The sequence below is a fragment of the Chiloscyllium punctatum genome, chromosome 11, assembly GCF_047496795.1.
Source record: "Chiloscyllium punctatum isolate Juve2018m chromosome 11, sChiPun1.3, whole genome shotgun sequence".
NCBI lineage: Eukaryota > Metazoa > Chordata > Chondrichthyes > Orectolobiformes > Hemiscylliidae > Chiloscyllium > Chiloscyllium punctatum.
This window is the reverse complement of record NC_092749.1, coordinates 56,374,063-56,400,471: the sequence shown is the minus strand read 5'-3', so window position 1 is coordinate 56,400,471 and position 26,409 is coordinate 56,374,063. Positions and strand designations below refer to the sequence as shown.

Below are 26,409 nucleotides of genomic sequence, written 5' to 3'. Positions count from 1 at the left end.
TCCCAGAAGCAGTGAAAAATCATTAAGAACCAATTAAAGAGACTAGACCTCTGTCCTTTGAAAAGAAGCCCCTTAAATTGAACTTCAACATGATTTCATAAGGTACTTCAATCAATAAAGTAAACTGAAACAGCACTTTGAGAATGAGAAAGCACAGGGAAATTAAGTATTTCTGCACACAGGATTTTTGCCAGTTGCAAAAGTTGATATGCATGTTTAAAAGGAGCAGGCTAGGTTTTTGTTTTTCAGGAAGCAACCAATGACTGAAGTGAGATTAAGCAGCGATGGGTTTCTGAAAGACTGCCATAAATAGGCATAAAAAACTAGCTTTGTCTCATTATGCAGTTGTTCCAGGTTCACACAAGTGTAACCAACAGTCAACTGTTCAAGAAGGGAATCCCCTGTCTGTGGATAAATGTGCTTTTTGCTGCAGGAATACATGGAACAGAAGATCTGATGGGTCTGAAAATGTGGTTTGTATCATAATCCTACTACCTCACCCTTTAATTGTAGTTGTGCTAGTCTGCTGTGTTGCTTTCCATTGGACATGAGATGCACCTCCCAATCCACAGCGTGATAGGATCAGTGTCTGCTTTACATGTGGCCTGGGCAGTTTGATAAGCAGAGATCCATTTGCGAGGAAGCCTGAAGATCCAGCTACTGAAGCAGACTTTGGAAACAGTTATAAGCAGTTTAATGTTCCTTCCAAAATTGTTACTTATGTCTGTATTTTGCTTCTTGTGAGAATGAAATTTGTTTTAAGTCTAAATCCAGGAAAAGTTAAAACTCTGATTCTGGCCTTTTGATGATTACTACTTTGAGACTTTAAGTAAGTCATGGAATCATAAAGCATGGAAACTGACCTTTTGGTCCAAACAATCCATACCGACCATAATCCTAAATTAAACATTTCCAATCAGTCAGCTCCTGGCCAATATCTCTCCAAACATTTCTTATTTGTGTACATATCTAAATGTCTTTTAAACATTGTAACTGTATCTGCATCCACCACTTCCCCTGGACATTCATTCCACTCACGAACCACACTGTTTTTTAAAAAAAAAATGTCCTTTTTAAAATCTTTCTCCTGTCACCTTAAAAATATGTCTCCTTGTTGTGAAATCCCCTAGCCTAGAGAAAAGACATCTGCCATTCACCTTATCTATACCCCTCTTGATTTTATAAAACTCTATAGGGTCACTTCTCAACCTGCTAAGCTCCAGTGAAAAGAGTCCTAGACTCTGCTTATTACTGAAATCCTCCGTTCCCAGCAACATCCTCTTCTGAACTCTCCAACCTAATAATATCCTTCCTAAAGCAAGGCTACCAAAACTAGTCATGGTATTCCAATAGAGGCCCCACCAACATCCCGTACAACCTCAACATAACATCCTAACTCTTGTCCTCAAAGGTCTGAGTAGCGAAGGCAAGCGTGCTAAACTCCTTCTTAACCACCCTCTCTATATTTGATGGCGAAAGTGAGGACTGCAGATGCTGGAAATCAGAGCTGAAAATGTGTTGCTGGAAAAGCGCAGCAGGTCAGGCAGCGTCCAAGGAGCAGGAGAATCGATGTTTCGGGCATGAGCCCTTCTTCAGGAATGAGGAAAGTGTGTCCAGCAGGCTAAGATAAAAGGTAGGGAGGAGGGGCTTGGGGGAGGGGCATTGGAAATGCGATAGGTGGAAGGATATCTTCCGCAGCTACACTAGCACCACCCCCCACCTTTTCCTCCGCTACATCGATGACTGTATTGGCGCTGCATCGTGCTCCCATGAGGAGGTTGAACAGTTCATCCACTTTACCAACACCTTCCATCCCGACCTCAAATTTACCAGGACCGTCCAGACTCCTCCGTCCCCTTCCTAGACCTCTCCATTTCTATCTCGGACGACCGAGATGCTACCTGACCTACTGTGCTTTTCCAGCAACACACACTAAACTGGGACTACCACATATCCTACGAAGAGGCAGGCATAGCTGGGGCCCATGCGGGTGCCCATATACATTTGATGCAAACTTTAAAGAATTAAGTACCTGAGCCCTTAGACGTCAGTGTTGTACAACACCAAACAAAGGCCTACTATTAATTGTATAAGTCTTGCCTTCGTTTGTTTTTACCAAAATACAATACCTCACATTTATCCAAATTAAATTCCACCCACCATTCTTCAGCCCTTTTGCCCAATTGACCAAGATCCATTTGCATTCTTTGATATCGTTTTTCACTGTCTCCTATACTAGTAATTTAGGTGTTATCTGCAGATTTACTAACAATGTCCTCTATTCTCATTTAAATCATTTATATAAATGACAAACAACAGTGGAACCAGCACCAATTGCCATGAAACACTGCTGACCACAGGTAACCAGTTTGAAAAACAACCATCCACCATCACTGTTTCCTGTCAGTAAGCCCATTTTATATCTAATTGGCTCACTGAAGTCCAAATAAGCAGCATCTACTGCACTGCCCTCATCAATCTCCTTGAGTACTTCCTCAGAAAACTCAATCTAGTTTGTGAGATATGATTTCCCTCACACAAAACCATGCTGACTATCCCATTCCTTTCCTCTCCAGGTGCATATAATTCCTATCTTTCAGAATCACTTCCAGCAACTTTCCCTCCACTGAAGTCAGACTCACAGGTCTACAATTCCATGCTTCTCCAACCATCCCTTCTTAAACCAAGCACAACATTAGCCACTCTCCAATCCACTGTGGGCTCATTGGTTAGCGCTCACAGCAGCAGGGTCCCAGGTTCGATTCCAGCTTCGGGCAACTGTCTGTGTGGATTTTGCACAATTTCTCTCTCCCCCCCCCCATGTATGCGTGCATTTCCTCCAGGTGCTCCAGTTTCCTCCCACAGTCCAAAGATGTGCAGGTTAGGTGAATTGGCCATGCTAAATTGCTAATAGTGTTAGGTGCATTAGTCAGAGGAAAGTGGGTCTGGGTAGGTTACTCTTCGGAGCGTCGTTATGGACTGGTTGGGCCGAAGGGCCTGTTTCCACACTGTAGGGAATCTAATCTAATCATTCGGCACCTCACTTGTGTTTATTGTGGGTTTGTTTGCCGAGCTGGGAAGTTGATTTGCAGACGTTTCATCCTATGTCTGGGTGACATCTTCAGTGCTTTGGAGCCTCCTGTGAAGCACTGCTGTACTGTGTTTTCTGGAATTTATTGGGGCAACCCTTCCCAAACCAACTTCTCAGCTCAGCGAATATACCCACAACAACCTGCACCCAAGCCACAAATCTTTACACAAACCTTGAATGATACAAATATTTCTGTAAGGGGCCCTGCAACCTCACCCCTAACTTCCCACAAAGTCCCAGGATACACTAGATCAGATCCAGGAGATTTATCTACCTTTATATTTTCTAATACCTCCAGCATTTTCTTTTCTGTAATGTGAGCTGTCTTTAAAACATTAGCATTTATTTCCCTGCATTCTCTAGCCTCTAGTTTTTCCAGTGGAGAAGGAAATAGTGTGAAATATTCAGTTAATATATCTCCCAACTCCTGAGGCTCAACACTAAGACAGTCTATGATCTTTAAGGGGCCGTAATCTCCCTCGTTGCTGTCTTGCTCTTAATGTAGTTGTGGAATCTTTTTGGATTATCCTTAACATTATTTGCCAAGACCATCTCATATCCTGTCTTTGTCTTCCTGTATTCCCTCTTAAGAATGCCCCTACACACTTTATACTGTTCAAGAGATTCATTTGAACCCAGTTGTTTATATCTAACATAATTCTTTTTTGTTCTTAACTAAAATCTCAATATCTTTATTCATCCATTGTTCTCTCATCCTACCAGCCTTACTTTTCACTCTAACAGGAACGTAATGACTCTGAACTCTTGTTATCACACTTTTGAAAGCATTCCCCTTTTCAGATGTCCCTTTACCTGTGAACAGTCTACTCCAATCAATTTCTGAAAGTTTTTGCCTCATGCCATTAAAATTTGCCTTACTCCAGTTAAAAACTTGAATTTTTATAAAAGGCTTATCCTTTTCCATTAACTATTTAAAACAAATAGATTTATGATCACTCAATTCAAAGTGTTTCCCCTACCGCCACTTCAGTTACTTGCCCTGTTTTATTACCCAAGAGAAGGTCAAGGTTTGCGTCTTCTCTGATAGGAACATTTGCATATTGTTAAAGGAATTTTCTTGAGCACATTTAACAAGTTCTTCACCATCCAAGCTCTGAACACCATGGTAGTCTCAGTTGAGAGTGTGTTGCTGGAAAAGCACAGCAGGTCAGGCAGCATCTGAGGAGCAGGAAAATCGATGCTTTGAGCCGGAACCCTTTATCAGGAAGCATTCCTGATTAAGGACTCCGGCCTGAAACTTCGATTTTCCTGCTCCTCAGATGCTGCCTGACCTATGCTTTTCCAGCAACACGCTCTCAACTCTAATCTCCAGCACCTGCAGACCTCTCTGTCTCAACTATGGTAGTCCCATTTAATGTTTGGAAAATTAATATCAACCACTATTACAGCCTTATTATTCACATGTGTCTGAGATCTCTCTGCATATTTGTTCCTCAAATTCCCTCTGACTACTGGTGGGGGTGCGGGTCTATTGTACAATACCTTTTTTATTTGTAGTTATTTTGACTGGACAGTCTTTCGGAAATACCTTCTCTGGTTACAGTAATAATGTTTTCCTTTATCAGAAATGCCATGCCCCCATCCTCTTTTGCCTCTTTGTCTATCCCTCCTTTAGCACATAAAACCTGGAACATTGAGCTTCCAGTCCTGTCCAGCCTTAGCCAGGTTTCTGGAATAGTTATGTCCCAATCCCATGTTCCTAAACATGCCCTAAGTTCATCAGCCCTATCTGTAACAGCCCTTGCATTGAATAAATGCACGTTAATTCTTCATTCTGTGAGTTGGTGTTACCTGTCTTTTCTAATTAACTTGTCCTTTTCAAACTAAAAAAAAATTCTCATCGATCTTTCTATTTCCTCTGCTACTTAGGGCCCCTCCACCCCCTTTCTCTAATAGTACACAGTCTCTTTTCATAGAATTAGCAATTCTTCCCACTAGGATATTGGGTCCTTTCCAGTGCAGGTGAAACTCATCCTTTTTGAACAGGTCTTTTCGTCCCATTTGAAATCCCAATGATCCACAAACCTGAATCCTTGAACATTACACCACCTCTTCAAAGTTTAAAAAATCACACAACGCCTGGTTATAGTGCAACAGGTTTATTTGGGGGCACTAACTTTCAGAGCACTACTCCTTCAGGTGGTTGTGAAGACAACCAGCTGATGAAGGAGCAGCACTCTGAAAGTTAGTGCTTCCAACTAAACCTGCTGGACTATAACCAGGCGTTGTGTGATTTTTAACTTTGTCCAGCTCTCTCCAACACCGGCATCTCCAAATCATGCCCGTCTCTTCAGCCATTGATTTGTCACCTTTTGTCCTTTTATTCTTTCCCTTATTTGAGTTTGGCACCTGGAGTAAACCAGATGTTGGCTCTTTCTTTTAAAGATGATTTCTACTTTTCAGGCTTAATTTCACGTTAATGGTGAGCTGAAGATGGATGATGGGATTGCTGAGCTAATAGCAGAAAGAGATAACTTAACTGACGATGGGCCTGTTCAGGCCAGCAGCTCACGGCCAGAAATCTGTTTACACCTGCCTAGGAGTATACTTCAGTTCCAAAGTACGGCTACTTCAGTAAGCCATTTCTGTTCAGCTTATTAATTCATTTTAAGTTCTGAGCCTGTATATAGTGACATTAGAAAATACTATAAGACCATAAGATGTAGGAAGAAAATAGTCCACTCCATGATAATCTTCAATCTCCCTTCCTACCCCATAATCCTTGATTCACTTAATAGTTAGAAATCTGTCTGTCTCAGCCTTGCATGTATTGAATGACCCTGCCTCTAATAAGCTCATTGGTTTTTAAGAGAACAGAAAATGGTTATGGCACAGAAGGCAGCCATTCAGTCCATTGTGTCTGTACTAGCTCTCTAAATGAGTGTTATGGTTTAGTGCCACACTCCAGCCTTTCCCAACAACCCTGAACATTGTTTCCTGTTTAAGTTAAGGTAAAGTCTCCATGTCTCATTTAGGGAGATGACTGGCGGTTGTTTAACCTGAGGGTCACTGCTACCCGGGTGAGGGGAGAAATTGAAAAGGAGAGATCTTCAGAGTGACCCCAGCCAGTCCGGGAAGTAAACTCTCACTTTGAGCCTTGCTCAGCATTGCAAACTAGCCGTCCAGCTAACTGACTCTTTAAGTAATTGCTTCCCCTTTAAGAAGGCATTAGCCAATGGCCTTGTGGTATTGACGCTGTTAATCCAGAGTCCCAGGCAATGTTCTGGGAACCCAGATTCAAATCCTGCCGTGGCAGCTAGTGAAATTCGAATCCAATAAATATCTGGAATTACGAGTCTAATGATGACCATGAATCCATTGTTGATTGTCGGAAAGACCCATCCAATTCACTCATGTCCTACAGGGAGAAAGCTGCCATCCTTACCTGGTCTGGCCTATATGTTACTCCAGACCCACAGCAATATAGTTGACTCTTAACTGCCCTCTGGACAACTGGGTATGGGCAATAAATTTTAGCCTAGCCTTCATCCTGCGAATGAATAAACAAGACAGCCTCAAATGAACCTTCACCACCACCACCTCTACCTTATCCTTGCCAAAGGCTATGTGATCTCCCCATTAAACTTGCCACTACCCATCTCCTTCAATGAGAGAGAGCAGCCTGTGGTCCTCTGGAACTGTGGCAACTTTCACTGGGACTCCATCACACTGCCTGGAACTGCATTCCATGTCCTGTTGAGCACTGTGTGAAAATGTGTCTTTTCGCCTTGCAATTAACGTCTCTGACAAATCACTTTTTTAAAATCTGTGCCCTCTTCGCGAGAAGTATCTGTCTGTCTTCCACCCTGCAGAGTTAGGTTAAAGCATTCCCAATCACTGGTGAAATCCCTCTCAAGGAACTTAGTTCCACTCAGGTGCAAATCACCTGATTTGTGTCGGGGCTGTCTCTGCCAGAGCGACTCCCACAAATTTGAAACTCTCCCTCCATAGTTTTTCCAGCTACGCATTGATCAGTCTTATCCTGTTATTTCTGTATTCCTTTGTGCATGTGATCCTGGCAGTAACTTTGGAGGACTGGGTGACTGCATATCTTTGATCAGTGATGTGCATGTTCAATGACTGGCAGTGCAATTATTTTCATGACCACGCTTGTGATGTGCAGATATCAAAGCTGCAAAGCAAACTGGTTTCCGACGGACAGTCCAAACTTGTCTGAGTCGCATTAAGAAAGCCATGCTTCATCACCAGTGGCAGACTGCTGCAGAACTGATGACAAGCTACTTCCAGATCTTAGAAGACAACACCACCAGAAAACAGGCTTCTGCTAGTAAGGTAAAGGACATTTGTGGAATATCATTGTAGCTCAACATTCTCCACCCATCTGAAATCATGCCCCAAATGTGAGTATCTTTGGCCTGGACCTGGAAAGGTACTGGTGCTGGACATTCTTGACAATATGAACGTTAGGCAGCTGCATTGGGCAGACAGGATTCAGTCTCCTAGGCGCTGGTCTGAGGCTGTTGCTGGCCAGACCAGGATATACAGTCACTTCCCAAAGCTGTTAGAGATTCAGTTGGATTGTTATTGACAGTCTCACAATTTTGTGGTCACTTGTATTAATCCGCTTTTTAGTTTTTTTTTATAAAAAACAATTCAAATGTTGCAATTTGAACATGCATTGTCTGAATTATTAGGCCAGTAACACAACCTCATCCATTTATTTTATCCCAAATGCCAATATCCACTCCATGCTAATGTGAATATTGATCTGTTGGTGATAATTGATAATTCAGTTAATTGTAAATGAAAAGCTGTTGCTTCCTTATCATTTTCCCATGTTGATAATGCTGCTTGAGTAAAGTAAACATTGCAGCACTCTCTCAACAGACTTGCAATATTGATAATTCCTGAATGAGCTGGTTTGGCTTTATTCTCACTGTATGATCTGCTCCTTCTCTTAGTAAGTGGTTTCAAGCAGAGTCCCTTTTGTGCATTTAGTTTACATCGTTATGTGGTTCCTGAGTGGAATTAATTGGGGAGACAGTGAAAGAGGAAGAGGATGCATCAGGATTTGGTAGCTCATTATATAGACCCCATGTGGGCAATGTCATGTGAGATCTATTCCTGTACACATTATTAATATTTGCATTTAACAAGCAACATTTAAGCATCTAGCACTAGAACTTAGTCCACAGACTGTAGCTTGCTCTGTTTTTGTATTTATAATATTAGCAATATTTGAAAATGTGGTAATCTTGAAGTTCAGTATTATTCCTGGAGGTATGTACTTGATTCAATACTCCTAGCTGCAGACCCAACATTATTATATAAGTGTATGTTGCATGCTCAGTAATACAGTTCCAAAGTCACTTAAATAAAAAATGAATGTTGAGCAAATGTTAAGGAAAGTGTATTCCCTGGATGATCACTTATAATTTCAGATCCCTGCTTTATCTTATCTCCATCATTTCAATTACAATTTCTAAGTATTCAAAATATTTTGCAATGAAGATTTTTCAGTATAGAATTTGCTAAAGTATCAACATGATTATTTCTAAGTTTTAAAGATGTATTTTGATGAGAACACTTAAAGCAATATTGAAATGGTACTGTTTCAATGTCAGGTCATTTGGATGATTGGAACTGCAATACTTCAGTATCATCCCAATAGCTGCATTGAGGACGTCAGTTCATTTGCTAGGAAAATGAAGAGTATAGGAGTCAAACATTACCTGAAGGTAAGTAAAGGAAATACTCTGGCTCCTCCTCATTTATAGCACTTTTCGTGACCTTCTGGCACCTTAAAGATCTTTATATCCAATGAAGTACTTCCAAAGTGTAGTGAACTTCACTCTGTTAATGTGTTTGAATTTAAATGTTGAGATCATGTTGTTCTCAAATGCCTAATTGGCGAAGTTGTTAGTTTACACGTCTTTTTCTTCTTAAAATATTTTTACTTTGTTTGGAATTACTGATTTATAGTTCACCAAGATATTCGTATCACCTGTTACCCTTGTATGTTGTGTGTATTACGGACAAGTTCTGAGACATTATTGTCTCTTTGAAATTTGTTTGGATCTTTTAATAAAAGGATTCCTTCCTGGGTTCGTTTTTATAGAATTTAGATTCAATAAGTACTAAATGATTTAACCCACTGTTGGTACCCATTATGGTTACTTGCCAGAGATCAGTTACTTTATCAAGACCTTTATTAAATCTGAACAGGTCTTACCCTTGGTGCAGTATGGGAATGATGTGGCTACCCAGTGAATGTGCTTGTGTACATGTTTAAAAAGCCTAACTTGCAGCATCAAGTAAACCAGAATCTCCCCTCTTCTCTCTGTTCCCCAAGATCTGCTTGGAGCATGCTATTCACCTGTTGTGCAATGGAAAGATGGAGGAAGCCTACAGGGAATTGTCTCTAGCTGAAACATGGCGATATGGTGAAAATTCTGCAGCTCAACAAAAAGTGCTGAAACTCATTCAGGGTTATAGGTCATTGCTTGACTATTACACATGGGTTAAAAAGAATAGTGCTCTTCATGAGCAAGGTAAGTGCTTATTGTAGAGCCTTAACGTGCACTGCTATTCTTAGCATCCTGCTTGAACTGCATGTTTGTGCACGTGCAGGGCAGTCATGCAATCAGGAATGGGTACTTTATGCAGGATGGTGTTGGCCAATTGTGAAAGCAGTTTGCTGGCATCTCAGGAAAGGAATGCTCCTGCTCCTCTTGGCCCATGTGAAGTTTGACATAGGCACTTGCCTGCTGCGTCAAGCAATTTGGGCAGCACAGTGGCTCAGTGGTTAGCACTGCTGCCTCACCATGCCAGAGACCCAGGTTCGATCTCATCCTTGGGTGACAGTGTGGAATTTGAGTGTTCTCCCAGTGTCTGCCTGTGCATTTGGAGCCAGAATTTTGTGTTCATGTTCTTTGGAAGCTGCATTTTCCTCCCACAATCCAAAGGTGTGCAGGTTAGGTGGATTGGCCAGGCTAACTTGCCCCATAGTGCCCAGGGATGTGCAAATTAGGTGGATTAGTCTTACTAAATGCAGGATGATGATGTTGGGTCTGGCTGGGATGTTCTTCAGAGAGTTGGTACATGACCTGATGGACCAAACAGCCTCTTTCTGCACTGTAGGGGTTCTATGAATCTAATTTGCCCCCAAGAAGATGGTTGGTTATGCTTCCAGTCGTCATTCCTCTAGAAGTGGGCAGTGGACAGCTTTGAGTTCAGATTTGAGATTGATGTATACACCACACAACAAAATGTGGTTGTGCTAGGGTTAAAATCCTGCCCCTCCCCATTCCCACATCTCCCACTGTAAAATGCCTGCTTTCCTCTCTATCTGTGACCACTTATGTGACTTGGATTTTTAGTATTGTACTGCACATTGTGCTAAAAACTCGTTTTCACTTTTTCAAAGAGCTGAAAATACCTCACGGTGAAATCTTTGAGTTGAGTTTCAGCCCTTGCTTCAGCTTTGAAACAATCGTCATTTGATTCTTTGACTATGTCCATGATACACTAGCTTTCCTTGTGCCCCTTCTCCTTTCAGTTGTCCCTGATGTTTTGGCTTCCCTGTTCTCTTGCAGCATCTCCCCTCTATAATGTAACACAGTAAAATTTGTTTTGTTACTGCTGCTTGTGCAGTTAGAGCCAGAATTGCTAGCACTGCTTTTGCTTCCTGTCCTTTTATCTTTGCAAGGCTTCAGAAATCCGGCCTTGATTGCTCCATGTTTCTCTTTGGCACCAACATGCAAAGTCAAAACATGTGGTGCTGGAAAGGCACTGAAGGTCAGGCAGCTTCCGAGGAATGTCGTTCCTGATGAAGAGCTTATGCTCGAAATGTCGACTCTCCTGCTCCACGGCTGCTGCCTGGCCTGCAGCGCTTTTCCAGCATAACACTTTTTGACTCTGATCTCCAGCATCTGCAGTCCTCACTTTCTATCAACATGCAAAGAGTGTCTTTCTATGACCCACTCTTGGTTTTGTCTCACTGTGCTCCTGGGGAACACCTTAAGACACTTTGCATTTGAAGATGTAGTATGTAGGATGAATGTAAGTTTTTGTACTTTTTACAAGAAGTAACACTTTGTACTCTAAAACCAGGTGATGCCGAAATCAATTCGGGCAGAGTGCAAGAGATGCACAACTATTTCCGACAAGCCTCTATTGGTCTACGTGATGCTGTAGAAAATCCTGGTGTTTGGGATCCCTTCATACTCAGTTATGTAAATGTAAGTTTCAGTACCTCTGGGTATTTAACACAAAATGCTTTAAGACTTCAATATTCTCCCTGTTACTAACTAGTTTTTGCAAGGAGCTTAATACTGCCGCAGTGTTCCTTTCTATTGGTTCGAAGCACAACAGTTGGAGTGCTGGGACAATAACTTCACAGTAATGGGTTTAAAGATTCAAGTCCCATTCCAAAGAGATGAGCACACTATCTAGGCTCTTCCTCATTATAGTTCCTTTATGATTGCTGCACTATTGCTGTCTTTCGTATAAAACATTTCACTAAGGTATGGTCGCTGCTAAGCTTCTGTGACACAATAGCTAGAAGTACATGGGAGCTCTTCTGGTACTTTGATCAATACTTATCCTCAGTCAGTGCCCTCACATGATTTGGTGATTTGTCTCATTGTATAATATGAGACCTTGTGTGTACCTATATTATAGCAATGATCGTACGTCAAAACGTACTTATTTGAAGGGTGAAGTGATTAGGAATGCCCTGAAAGATCTTAAATAAACACAAGTTCTTTGTTGGGTTTGCTGCCATATTCGCAGCCTGAGTGAGTGCTTGGGAAATTGGTGCTGCAACTTTTAGCTATTTACATAATTCTTTCTGAAATATGTTGGGGAGTAGGTATCAGAAAGTTGAATAGAAGGTCTTGCAGACCATGGTTGAAGAAATCTGTTAAATAGCAAATGGAGCAAATATATTAAATACTGACTGAAGTGGAGTAATAGGTTAACTGAATTGTGCTTCGCTGTTTTTCATTTGTCCATTATTTTTACTTGTGGCGAGATTCTTGTGTTTTGAACATAAATTTTCCATATACTTGCCCACTGGAGGGTGCTTTCTGACTTGCGTACAGCTATTGTAAGTGAATAGTTTACTGAATTTATACATCCTCATTCTGCGTTCTCGGAGTCCTGTTCTTTGTAGCCCAGCTTGAGAGATGTTTCCTCTGTGTTTTAGGCCATTTGGGATCAATTAATAATTTTCTTTTAACTTGGGCCGAGGGCTATCTGCAGGATTCTCTGGTTTTGTGAAAAGTCGTGCTTGTGGGTGTAACCATCTCCGAAATCAGCATTGAACATGAATCCCCTAACTCAGTGTGCTGATTGCATTCAGTCATCAGTAGGAACTATTGTTTAGCATTTACAGCTGAAATAGATGATGTCTCTGTGTCAGGAATAAAAGAAAAGGTTCAAGAGAAAAACATTTGTTATTCCTTGTGTTTTGTAACCCCTTAGATGGTGGTACATGGTCTGTTTTTTTAGTGTTAATGCGAGAAATTCCAGCTGCTAATTGTTGGATAATAGTCCCAGTTTCAGATCACTATGTCTGAAATAACTCTGTGGAGGCTGGTATCTTGGTGTGTGCGTGTTCTGGAAAGTCTACCTACATGTGGTTTGGAATGCTTAAATTGCTTGGCAATGTCCAAATCAGAACCAATCAAAATGGACATCTGGTTAAATGGTCGCCTGGTTTTAATGGAGGTTGATACCAGTGTAACTTTATCAGTGATTGCAGAACCAGTCTTTAGAAGATTCACTCCTCTAGGGACTGGCTCTGTCCTAGCTGGTCAGAGTCCATGTACTGAGCACAGGTAAATAAAGGGTGGCTTGGTGACCGGACACCAGCCTCCATAAGGTCTTTCAATGCCTTTGAATGTTTCCCTCGAAATGTCATTACTATCTAAGATATCCTGACAGCTGACTGCTGAGGCTGTTAATGTTGTGTTACTTTCAATTGTGTGGAAGCTGCAGAATGATTAACTAGCTAGTTGGTTGAAGCTTCCCCTTCCAAAACAGTCACTGATGAGACTGAACAGAAAATATACCTTTGCCTGCAATTAATTTGAATATCTCTATTGCACCCCCCCCCCCCCTTGTAAATGTTGATAACTTATATTGTTTTTGATTTCAGCTCCTTGATTTCTATGATGGTTTTGAAGAAGCACTGACCGTATTAAACAATTATGCTTATAATAGCAGATTTCCACCAAACCCAAATGCTCATGTATATTTGTACGAGTTCCTGAAAAAACACAATACCTCGGCTAAAAAACTGATCAAAGTACTGAGGGTAAGATTCACTTGTCTGAATATTGCGAGAAGGGTCTGATTTACTTCATTTGCTGATTACAGCATTTATTACATTGTTCTCCCCTTCACTGCAAAGACCATATTTGCTTCTGTTGCACTGATTGGAGATGTATTGAATTTGTATGTACATTACAGCTGGCTGGTTCGTGCTCCTGGACTTGTCTGTATGTGGCACTTTACTGCAAACTTTAAAGACTTTATTTTTAGTCGGCTTTTTTTGGTTGTTTCGCTGCATGGGATAGCAGGCAAATCTGGAGAATTAACAGCTGTTGCCTTAAGCTGTGTTGTAATTGTCTGCCCTCATCCATTTGCTCTGGTCTGCTTTCTGCACGTGGAGCCATCCTGGGTGGTTAATCCATCATAGAGGAGGCAGAATAACTCTCTGCTTCATTGTTCACTTGTGCTGACTGTTGAGCTTTGAGGGGGTGTTGCTCAAGCCTAAATAACCAGTCACTTCCCAGTATTGTGACTGAGCCTAGATCTCAGGCCAGGGGCTGAGGTGGAACAAGGCCAACTCACATTACAATCTTGTAACAAACTGAAGAATTCATAAACTCTTTATTTTGACTGATTATTTTGTACAGATTAGCTAACAACTTTTTGTTTTAGAAAGGGTTTACTGTATTTGTTTGGAAAGAACAGCTTTGTTAAAGCTTTGCTTTGTGATGCTGCCCGAGAGGCAGGCATATATGGGCCGGGGCATTGTGGAGAACTCCCGTGTTCCTCTTCAAAACCGTGCAGTGGGATCTTCTATGTGTCTCCCCTAAGAAGGAACTGTGTCTTAACATGTCATCTGAAAGATGACACTCCCAACACGACAGTATTCCCTCTGGTGTATTAGCTTAGATTTTTTGTTTAAACACAAGCCCTGGAGTGAATGTGTTGTGACTCCAAGCTAAAAGTTCCACTCACTCAGGCATGGCTGGCGTGGCTGTTAAGACTTGGATGTTCAGTTTAAGGCTGGAGGTCCAAGATCTAGTGGAAGCTTGTGGATCACTTGTGTGGTCAAAGATCAGATCTGCCTTTAGTTTCCAAGGATCGTTTGCTGGAGCTCCTACATCTCGTCCTGGTTATTTTTGAGCAGAAGCACAGAGGGCGTTTGTAGAAACTGCACCTCTTGATTAGCCGTATTCTCAATCATTTTGTTATGGATTAGCTTCTGTTCCAACTGTAATATTTATTATACTGTTAAAAATCGTTGGTTTTCTTCAGTGACAATTAATACATTTCACTTGATTTTCTTCTTTTAATGTTTTATGAAAAATGCAAGTTCTTCCCAGAAGCCAGTATCTGAAAGCAGAGTGAAAATACGTACCCGTGACTGCTGACCAGTCGGCACGTGTACACATCAACGTTGGATACAAGTAGCCTGTTTTGCAGGCCGCAGGCCTCTGAAACATTCTTTTAACAAGCTTGTAATGTCACTGTTTGTTCATAGTAACCAGCATCTATTAATTTTGTGCCCGTCTGCTTTGGAAATACATTGTGTAACATTTTATGGAGGTAGATTTGTTTATTAAATGTGTACTATCCCATTGTACCCCTTTTAGGGCATTGCACTATTTACTGAGGTGTTTCTGTTGACTCTTTAGATCTTGCATCAGCTGGTTCCTTCCCATGAACTGATGTTAGAATTTCACTCGCTACTACTTCAATCAAGTAAGTACTTCAGTGAAAATATTGATTTTTGCTGAAAAGCAAGTGTATAATAGGATCTTGAGGCACAGTGGTGGTGTCCTTACGTCCAATCCAGGAGGCCTGCGTTCAAGTTCTAAGTACCCTAGAGGTCTGTCATGACATCTGTGAACAGGTTGATTAGAAAATATATATAGGAAAGATTTGCACTGCTTTGACTGACTCAGACAAGAGTACTAACTACTGACCACAGCATTGATCTGTGAACTCAGTTAATTAAAGAAAATATTATCACTTAAAACCAGAAGCTTCATTTATATTTTCTCATTCGGTTTCAGAAAAAAAGAAGCATCGTAAGGAAGCACTGGGTGTCCTCTTCTGTCTTCTAGATTTTTCTACATGGAAAGAAAACTACCACGTATGGAAATGTTTAATAAAACAGATGAAGAAAGTTATAGCTGAGTATGTACACTGTTTTCAGTTCTCATGTGGGACGTTCTCACTGCTAGCTTGGCAACATTTCTTGTCCATCCCTAGTTCCCCTTCAGAAGGTGGTGGTGGTGGTCCATTTGCTGTAGGTTGACTGAAATGTATTTAGGGAGGGAATTCCAGGATTTTGACCCAGCGACACATAAGCACTATATTTCGAAGTTAGGATGGTGGGAGGCATGGAGGGGAACTTGCAGGTGATGGTGGTCCCCTGTATCTGCTGCCTTTGTCCTTCTAGGTGGAAGTGGTCATTAGTTTGGAAGGTGCAAAACATAAGGCAGAGGCATTTGCAGCAATCCTCAGCCAGAAGTCGATGATCCATCTTGGCCTTCTCCAGTGGTCCTGCTGCGCTTTTCCAGCGTGACATTTTTGAGCTCTGATCCTGCATCTGCAGTCCTCACTTTCTCTGATCAATTTCTGCAGTGCATCTTGTAGGTAGTAGCAGCAGTGTGTACTGAGTGTTAGTGGTGGAGGGAGTGGATGTGATGCCAAACAAATGGATGGCTTTGTCCTGGATGGTGCCAAGCTACTTGAGCTTTGTTGGGGTTGAACCCAGCCAGGCAACTGGGGATGATTCCATCACATTCCTGACTTGTGTCTTCTATATGGTGAACAGGCTTTGAAGAGTGAGTTACTCGCTGCAGGATTCCTAACCTCTGGCATGGAGTTGAAGCCACAGTATTTATATGGTGAGTGCAGTTCAGCCTCTGGTCAACAATATCACCAGGATGTTGATTGTGTGGGGGGTGGGGGGGGGGGGGAGAGGTTCAGTAATGGTAACTCCATTGAATGTCAAGGGCTAGTGGTTAGATTGCCTCTTATTGGAGATGGTCATAGCCTGGCATTTGTGTGGTGTGAACATAACTTGCCATTTGTCAATCCAAGCCATGTTTATTCCCCAAATCTTGTTGCATTTAAACGTGGATTGCTTCAGCGTCTGAGATGTCACAAATGATACTGAACATTGTGCAATCGTTGGTGAACATTCAGACTTCAGACTTTATGGTAGAGGAAAGGTCATTGATAAAGCAGCTGAAGATGGTTGGGCCTCGGACCCTACACTGAGGAACTCCTACAGAGATGTCTTGGAGCTGAGGTGACTGACCTCCAACAGCCACAATCCTCTTCCTTTGTACCATGCATAACTAAAACCAGTGGAGAATTTGCCCTGATATCCATTGACTCCAGTTTTGCTAGGTCTCCTTGATGCTATTGTCCGTCGAATGTGGCCTTGATATCAAGGGCTGTCATTCCCCTCTCATCTTTGGAATTCAGCTCTTTTGTCTCTGTTTGAACCCAAGGTTGTGATGCGGTCAGGAGCTGAATGGCCTGTGAGACAGTGAAAAGGTTATTGCTGAGGAGGTGCTGCTTGATAGTGAGTGACTTTACTAATAACTGAGAGTAGATTAATGGGATGATAATTTTCTGGGTTGGATTTGCCCTGCTTTTTGTGTAAGGACACATAGCTGGGCAATTTTCCACATTGTCAGGTAGACGCCATTGTTGAATATGTACTGAGACAGCTTGGCTAAGTGAGCAACAGATTGTGGAGCACAAGCCTTTAGTATTTTTTCCAGACTATCATCAGAGCCCCATAATCTTTGCAGTATCCAATTCCTCCAACCTTTTCTTGATATCACATGGAGTGAATGGAGTTGGTTGAAGGTTGGTATCTAATGCTGGGGACCACTGGAGAAGGAGAAAGTGAGGACTGCAGATGCTGGAGATCGGAGCTTAAAAATGTCATGCTGGAAAAGTGCAGCAGGACTACTGGAGAAGGCCAAGATGGATCATCGACTTCTGGCTGAGGATTGCTGCAAATGCCTCTGCCTTATCTTTTGCACTGATGTGCTGGCTCTCCCATCACGGAGGGTGGATGTATTTGTGGGACTACCTCCTCCAGTGAGTTGTTTAATTGTCTATCATCATTCACGACTGTATATGGCAGGACTGTAGAGCTTAAATCTGATCTGTTGGTTGTGGACTCGCTTAGCTCTGTTAATGGCTTGATGGTCAGTGTGCAAGTCACCCTGTTTGGTGGCTTCACCAGGTCAACACCTCATTTTTAGTTATGTCTGGTGCTGGTGCTGCTCCTGGCATGCCATCCTGCACCCTCCATTGAACCAGCACTGATCCCCTGGTTTGATGGCAATGGTTCAGTGGGAAATATGCTGTACCATGAGGTTACAGATTGTGCTGAAGTGCAGTTCAGCTGCTGATGATTGTCCAAAGCACCTCATGGAAGCTCAGTCTTGAGTTACTAGACATGTTTGAAATCTGTCCCATTTAGCACGATAATAGTGCCACTCAGCACAGTGGAGGTGGAACTTTGTTTCCACAAGGACTGTGAAGTGGTCAGTCTTCTCATTACTGTCATGCAGCTGTATCTGCAACTGGCAGATTAGTGAGGATGAGGCCAAGTATGTTTTTCCCTGTTGTTGGTTCCCTCACACCTGCAGACCCAGTTTAGCAGCAACATCTTTTCGGACTTTAGCAGCTTGATCAGTAGTGCTGTTGATGGTGGACATTGAAATCTCCCGCCAAAAATACATTGTGTGTCATTGCCATCCTCAGTGCTTCCTCCTAAGTGTTGTTAAACATGGAGAAATACTGATTCATCTGCTGAGAGAGCATGCGATGTGTTAATCAGCAGGAGGTTTCCTTGCCCATGTTTAACCTGATACCATGAGACTTCATGGGGGCTAGAATCAATGTTAAGGATTCCCATTGACTCCAGTTTTGCTAGGTCTCCTTGATGCTACTGGAAGCTGCAGGGAGGTTGCAGAAGGACTTGGACAGGTGAGTGGCAAAGAAACAGCAGATGGAATACAGCGTGGGAAAGTGTGAGGTTACGCAGATTGGTAGGAAGCATAGAGGCATAGACTATTTTCTAACTGGGGAAAGGCTTTGGAAGTCTGAAACATAGTGGGATTTGGGAGCGGAGTCCTAGCTCAAGATTCTCTTAAGGTTAAAATGCAGGTTCAGTTGGCAGTTAGGAAGGCATATGCATGTGCCTTAGGCACGAAGAGCTTGTCAAATGAGCGGTTGAGAACTCTGGGCCTGTACCCACTGGAGTTTAGTATGGTTTGGGGCGGGGGGGGGGGGGGGGGGGGGGGCGGGCAAGGGGCAAGGACTTGATTGAAACTCTCAGACAGCGGAGAGTCCTGTATCGAATGGACGTTGAGAAGATACTTCCGCTAGTAGGAGACACTAAGTCTGGGGGGGGGGGGCACAGCCTCGGTGAAGGGACAGCCTTTTAGAAGTGAGATGAGGAGAAATTTCTTCAAAGAGAACGTGGTGACTCTGTGGAATTCATTGCCACAGAAAATTATGGAGGCCATGTCATTGAGTGTCTTTAAGGTAGAGATAGATATGTTCTTGTTTAGTCAGGGGATCAAAGACTCGGGGGAGAAGGCAGGAGAATGGGGTTGAGAAACATATCAGCAATGATCAAATGGTGGAACAGGCTTGATGGGCTAAATGGTCTAATTCTGTTCCTACAGCTTATGGTCCCTTCCAACTGTATGCCACTACTACCACCTCTGTTCGGTCTGTCCTGCTGGTGGGGCAAGACATACCTATAAATGGTGAGGATGCTATATGGGACATAGTCACAGAATCATAACTTACGGCCAATGTTAGGCTGTTGTTTGACTGGTCTGGGTGACAGCTCCCCCAGTTTTGGACTAACCTCCAGATGTTGGTAAGGAGGACTTTGCAGAGTTGATAGGGCAGTATTTGCCATTGTCGTTTCCAGTGACTAGCTCGATGCCAGGTGTTCGGCTTGGTTTCATTTCTTTGCTGAGACTTTGTAGCAATTGATACAACTGAGTGGCTGGCTTTGCCATTTCAGAATCAACCCCATTGCTGTGGGTCTGGAGTCACATGTAGACCAGATGAGGTGATTTCCTTTCCTGAAGGGTATTACTGAATCAGATGGGTTTTTCCCGACAATCAGAATGGTTCCATGGTCATGAGTATATTCTGAACTCCAGGTAGAATTCAAATTCCACCATCCGCTGTGGCTAGAGTTGAAGCAGGGTCCCCCGAGCATTAACTGAGTTTTTGGATGAATAATCTAGAGATAATGCCAATAAGCCATTTCATCACTGATTATTCAATAATTTTACTCCTTTTGACCTTTTAAGAATGGTCTGTTCAGTCACTGAATTAAAGATTATTTTCTAATTGAGAAAATGTGCAAACCGGACTGAAATTATTCCTGTAAAATATTTGATGGCATAATAGACTGTTTGGCTCTAATAGTCTAAAGAAATTTCTAAATAAGGAGAGACTTCACTTTTGAATTCTAGTATTGCTTTCCTGAGATGTGGAGAACCTGAGAGCCAGCAAGTTTTTAAAGCAAAATTGGAATTTTTTAAAGAAGTTATGTATTCTATGTATTTCTTATCAATGTATTATGGATAACAGGTTCATTTGAAGGATTAACTCACATTTTTCTGTCTGTTCTCAGTTTTGCACACCACAACATCAAGATTACTGAAGTATAAATTCTTATTTAAATAGTTGCTTTATTGTGGGTTTTTTTTGGTACTTTAAAGGGTTGTATGTAACTTGCTGCATAAATGCAGACAAGATCTGGAGGGATCAAATATAGTTTTGCAACAGTAGGAGTTCCAGGTTTTTCCATGTTTGCAATTTCAATTCCTGCAATCATTGTTTATGGAACTTGCCAGCGCCGTCTTCAATTTTCTGCAAGTGAATATAATCAATAAGAGGAAAGCTGTAAAATATTTTACACATTGTTTAAAACAAAGACTGAAATATGCAATAAAAACAACAAATGCTGGAGATCGCAGTGGGTTAGGTAGCATCCATGGAGAAAGAGTAAGCTAACATTTCAAGTCTGGATGGCTCAAATATTCAGTTTTAATGGTTATTTTATTTCTCAACCTTATTAAGGTAGTGGTAAAAATAGGCAATTCATTTTTGACTTCCATCATCTGATTCATAACGCCTAGAACTCTTGTGAACTACTTTTCTTTTAAAAAGGAAAATGCATTGACTTAAGATGCCACGGTGATCACCTAACCACAGTTTGAGCCAGTTCACAAAACCATGGAAAAGCTGTTTTTTGTGTGAAGTGAAATTAATATGGCTGATAAAATGACTAACCATTCACTCATCTGTATTCCTGTTTGATTTACACTTTGTGGACATTTCACATATTGCATATTCCTGTTTGGGAATGGGTGGGGGAGCAGGCAATGAAATCATACATGGGAATGCCCAGAGGAACACTATTTCAAGTAGAAGCTTTGGCTCAGAGCAAGGAAGGAGAATGATAGATTTTTTTTTGCAGTAGAACTGAAATGTTTTCTGTCTCTTTCCCTTTTTTTACTCTCCACCCTTAAGAGCTCCAAAGCTGTGAAAAAGTAAATTGGTAAAACATTAATTCATTCATTCACTAAGAGCTCTGAGCTATCTACTGACTTGCACTAGTAGAGGATACAAATCAACAATTAAACAGCCATGGTTCTTGGGTTGGACCTGGTATTGCAAGGGTTCTAAGGACCTTTCACAAATTGTATATTCTTCATTATCCTTCTTGTGCTAGATGTCCTCCACTTTTTCCACTTTGCAACTGAGTGTGGATGTGAGAATGCTTGCTGTTGCATTTTATTTTTTCTCAGTGTTAGTAAGCAATTAAGTTCCTCTTTCTTTCCATCAAGAAAACCTTATGGTTGGCTTCTTCATTTCTGAATCGGTGAACCAAGTTTTAAATGAAATGTGATATAGCTGTGTGCTGAAAAGAAAAGTAGATTTTTTTCTGATATTGTGCAAACTGGATTGAAATTGTTCCCATAAAATGCTTGATCACATAATTGATTGTTAGCTGTAAGTCCCTTCAGGCTGTTAGTGGCGAAGAAAATATTTCAGTTTTGAAATCGAGCAATTCTTTTTGCAGCTGCAAGGAACCAGAAAGCTAGCAAGTGTTTAAAGCAGAACTGAAAACTCAAAAGAGGGAAGCTGGGTCATCACCAAGTTATGGGCTGGACCAGTACGTTCCAAAGATTATTTGAAGAATTGGAGTGAGGAATCAAATTGTTGCTTCAAAAGCTGTTAAAAGGAGCTGTAGAATGTTTTTTTTTGGGTCTGTAATACTGAAGTACTAAGATGTCTATGTCTTGATATTAATGCTTTCAAAGAGCAGGATGAGGTACCTTGCAAAATATTAATGGCATTGTCACTGTGTAGAAGTAAAAAGGGAGCTAGGCGCTGAGAGATGAGATTCTATCCAAAAGCCATTTAAACGCAAATGGCAAAATGACTGGCAAAATGTCTAGAGGTGGAAACTCACACCACTGAGACAGATAAATTAAGATTGGAACAGCTATGATGAGAACTGGAACTCCAGAAGAAAAAGAGGAAGTAATTCCAGGAAAGAGTGCGCAAGAGGAATGGGAAACGGTAGAGAAAGGTAGTTCAAATCTGGACAGCGCAAACAGAGAGGGGAATCTAAATTAAGGTAAATTAAGAACACCACCAAACCTAGACTTAATCCCCACATGTCATCAGGAAGAGGTGGATCTTTCATGTTTTCAAGCTGTTAGGGCAGCAGTTAAACTAGCTAGTCTGACAGTGGACACTGCGGAGCTGCCTGACAGGGAAATTTCATAAAGTTTATTCCCTCTTCCCTGAGGACAATGCAATGAACTGTTTTAAGTATGTGTCAGAGGTATGCTAGCAAAAATTTCAAACCTTTAGAAACAGCTTGACAAGACGTACTGGGAATTTGAATGGCTTAAACAGCCAATTTTCTACCTTTTGGGTGTGTACACTTACAATTGAAACTGCCAAGTGAACTTTTTGAGAGAGAATTCTCAAAGATCTGAGTCCGTGTAGAGGAACACTTCCTTTAGGCCGATTTAAATAAATTTTTGGCCCAAAAAGGCCAATATTCAGTAGTAGCAATCTGGAGAATACTGTGTAAATTCCATTCTTTAAACTGTAGATTGTTTTTAAATGTTAAAACAGTTGTCACCATTGTTTATTATAATTCCACATTCGGGATGATCCTTTTAATACTGCTCAAATACTGTCTATCTTGCCTTCAAATCTGTTATCACCACCTCCCTTCTGAATTGACAGATTCTTGATCTCACTGTCATTGCAAGCTACAATCTCCTCAAACACTGAACATCCCATCTCCAACCACCATTTTTCTCCCCAAATCAGTTGGTACCTTCTCTGGAATTCCATACTGAAATCCTTTCCATCAGGTTTTCTCTCAGTCACCATACTGAGGCAATTGTTATCGGAGTCATAACTGACATCCTAAGTGACGGTGACAAAGGTAATCTTTCCCTCTTCGTTCTTCTTGACTTAGATGTGACCTTTGATATGTTCGACTACTCCATCTTCCTCTAATATCTCAATGTGCTTGTCGGGCTGGATGTGGCTGCATTTGTCTAGTTCTAATCAGTGAATTACTTGCAACTTATTCATTCTTATTACGTTTGGAATCCCTGGGTCTATTTTTGATCCTGCTTCCTATTGCTTATCAATGTGCTGTCCTTTGGCAACATCACTCAAAAACCCTGTTAGTTTTCACTTGGACAGTAAGCTCTCCCTTGACATTATCACTCTCGACTCTTTCACTGTCCAACGTGATCACATTGCTTTGCTGGCATCCAGTCTCTATTCCATCTGCTGCTGTTCCATCTTAGTCTACCAAGACTGGGGCTGTTCCAAAACACTGCTGGCCAACCTCCCAGAATCTCTTTTTCTGAAAGCTCAACGTCGCCAAAGCTTTGTCCTTATTGGCACCAGATCCCTGGATCACCTTTCCTTATTGACACCCGATCTCTCTGTCCCTCTGCTCACTGAAACCCCCTTTCAAATTCTCATTCATTGCTTCAAATCCCTCCCTGGCCCCATCCACCACTATCTCTATCTACTCAATTAAACCACAAGCCCCCAAGATATCTGTAGTAGACAAGCAGGAGCCTGCAAGAACCGAGCAAGCTAGGCAGCATCAGAAGGAGGAGGAGGAGTCAACGTTTCGGGTTTAACTATTCCTCCTCCTGATGCTGCCTGGCTTGTTGTGTTCTTCCAGCGTCCTGCTTGTCCGTTTTGGATTCCAGCATCTGCAGGTGTTTTGCCTCTATCCGAGGTATCTGTGATAGTTTAATTCTGGTGTTATGAATATTAATTCTAATTGTTCTACCCTGGTGGCTGTGCCTTCAAATGCAAAACTGTAACCTATGAACTCTGAAATTCTCACCCCAAAACCACCTCTGCCTTGCACAAACCACATCCTCCGTTCTGAAGGAGGGTAGTGGACCTGAAACGTTAATTCTTTCTCTCAGCAAATGCTGCCGGACATGCTTTGCTTTTTCCCAGCCATTTGTTTTTGTTTCCTCCTTTTAAGATGCTCCATTATCACCCATCCCTTTGTCATTTTTGGCCTAATCTGAGATCTCCTTATGTGTTCCACATTCTGCCTCACGAGACTCCTTTGAAGGGTTTTGGGATGAGTAACTATTTTAAGGCTGCAGTATAAATATCAGTAGTGGCAGTAATAGTGTGTCAGCTTAGATTCTGAACTCCAGTCTGTGAGCTGAGGATTCTTCCTCACTGGAGTTTGAAGATCAAATTGATAACGAAGATGTCTATTTTACAGTGCCATTATTTTCTGTTCCTTTAGGGGTCACAGTGACTGGATCCATGAGCAGTGGGAGTCCAGACAAGACTGGTGGCCTGCATATCATTTCAGCAAATATCGAGCACACAAGGATTTTGAACAAAATGAGAGCTATGCTTCAAGGAAAGCAATGGTTGCAGGAATCCTAATGGGGAAAGGTAAATCAAAATGTATCTCTTAAACTAATCGCATGTTTGTGGAATTAGACTTCTTTGCAAATTCAATCCCACAGTTATAAAGGGACAATGGGAAAACTTGCGTTTTATTCTCCAGAAACTTCAGGTCAACCAAAACTCTGCCTGCATCCTAAATTGCAATAAATCTGTCCACCCTCTGGACATGTTGGGTCAGCAGCTTCCAGTTCAACGCTTTTGATTTTAAAACTTTCGTTTTTTCCTTCCCTCCCTATCTCTGTGTTCTTCTCCAGTATCACAAACCATTGTGGTATCTGCACCTCAATAATTATAGCCTATTGAGTAATTTTAACAATCCCATTATTTGGTTGCTATGTCTTTGCTTGATTTGATCCTAAAACTCTGAAATTCCTTCCTTCTGTGTCTCAATCTCTCTTTCTTCCTCAAGAACTAGCAACAGGCCATGTTTTTTGGCCATTTGCCATGACAATATCTTTTGCATCTGTGTCATATTTTGTTTTTTAATATACTTATAAAGTGCTCCTCAAAGACTTAACAATCACAAGAACTTGTAGTTGCAGACATTTTCTAATGGGAAAAGTAGAGAGAGCATAGTGTTCAGGTCATGGATTTTGAACAGAAGCCATAATATCCTCCTGAATAAACCTCTGTACTTCACACCTGTATGTGCAGCTGAGATTTAAACCATGCAGGCAGTATGCTTAAGCAGCAGAAGATTGAGTTGGTTGGGCCCTCATTTTGAGACCTTTGAGATAATTTCTCATAGACTTATTAGCATTTGAAACATTTGGTGAGTGAAACAAATTGTCACACTTCCTTTGAAAATACAACTTTGGCTGTACTAGTGCATCTTATGATTGCCTGAGGAATTGTTATTTTACCATCATTCCTAAAAGAAACATATTCTATGCCACAAAATTTGCATATTCAAGTTTAATCAATTTCCCTAAAGCTAAAAATGTGCTTCTGTCAGATATTGCTGGATGATCAGGTATTCCCTTTTTGGCTCTGGTCCTAAATATCAGGTAGGAATCCCAGCTGCTGCCCAGTTGAGGCAATTCAGCATTGGCTAGGAGTGAGATATAGGAGCCTGTAGTATGTATGATTTAAGACAAGAATGGGCCATATTTTGTTTATCTGGAATGGGAGTGCATTGAACTTTACCTACTGTTTTGTAGTGGGCACCTAAAGGCATTCTAATGTTTGTGACAGCACTGCCTGGGAGCTTCAAATGTCTGATGAGCAGATTTACACTTTCCTGGGTGTTGTGAACAATTCTGACACTGAGTCAGAAACATGATCTAGATACCGAGGAACCTCTGTTATCCGAATAACAATTATCCGAAGGAGATCTCAAGGTCCCGACATATCTCTCTCTCTCTCTCTCTCACTCCCTCCCTCCCTCCCTCCCTCCCTCCCTCCCTCTCCCCATCCCTCCCTCCCTCCCTCCCTCTCCCCATCCCTCCCCACACTTCCCCTGGAATTCTACACAGGCATATACCGTAAACCCCCGCCCGCACCACCCCCCCACCCCCCTTCTCCAGATAATCTCTTTAACATTGCCCTGTACAAGGCAGAGATGAAACCTGTCAAAAGGTTGCAGTAAAAAGGTGTCTATGTGTCCGCGTGCGCACTATCTGGAGACTCGCCTCCCAAAAGGCAGCAGCGGCAGTCTTGTTAGTGTCCTGTCCGGCTGGCACGGGGTGGGGTGGTGGGGGTGACGGGTTGGTGTGCGGTGTTGTACAGGGTTGGGTGGGCAGTGTTGGATGTGGTGGGGGGCGGTGCTGGACAGGGTGGGATTTGGGGAGGCGGTTTTGGACAAGATGGGGGGGGGGGTCGGGGTTGAACGGGGTCAGGGGTGCCGGTGCTGGGGGGGGAGGGGGGGGGGGGGGGGGGGGGGGGCAGTGTTGGACGGGGTTGGGGGGACCGGTGTTGGACGGGGATGGGGGGGGGGGGGCAGTGTTGGACGGGGTCGGGGGGGGAACCGGTGTTGGACGGGGTCGGGGGGGGGGGGGCCGGTGTTGGACGGGGACGGGGTGGGGGGGGTG

The 26,409-nt window shown here is 42.2% G+C and overlaps 1 protein-coding gene across 4 annotated transcripts in view; it reads left to right on the top strand.

Annotated features, from left to right (window-relative positions):
* The window catches only part of taf1a (TATA box binding protein (TBP)-associated factor, RNA polymerase I, A), a 41,007-nt gene that overhangs the window by 6,608 nt on the left and 7,990 nt on the right, over nt 1–26,409 (top strand). For 3 of the 4 annotated variants that reach the window (XR_011961855.1, XM_072580849.1, XM_072580850.1), the window contains exons 2-10: nt 5,516–5,672; nt 7,236–7,405; nt 8,698–8,811; nt 9,426–9,624; nt 11,186–11,313; nt 13,236–13,394; nt 15,007–15,073; nt 15,388–15,511; nt 24,210–24,364. Coding sequence is in view for 3 of the 4 variants with exons in the window: in XM_072580849.1 (XP_072436950.1) it covers nt 5,546–5,672; nt 7,236–7,405; nt 8,698–8,811; nt 9,426–9,624; nt 11,186–11,313; nt 13,236–13,394; nt 15,007–15,073; nt 15,388–15,511; nt 24,210–24,364 (1,243 nt within the window). In the remaining variant the exon portion in view is untranslated. Of the gene's footprint in view, nt 1–5,515; nt 5,687–7,235; nt 7,406–8,697; nt 8,812–9,425; nt 9,625–11,185; nt 11,314–13,235; nt 13,395–15,006; nt 15,074–15,387; nt 15,512–24,209; nt 24,365–26,409 lie in introns of those variants that run through there. The other variant, XM_072580851.1, reaches the window with a different exon arrangement.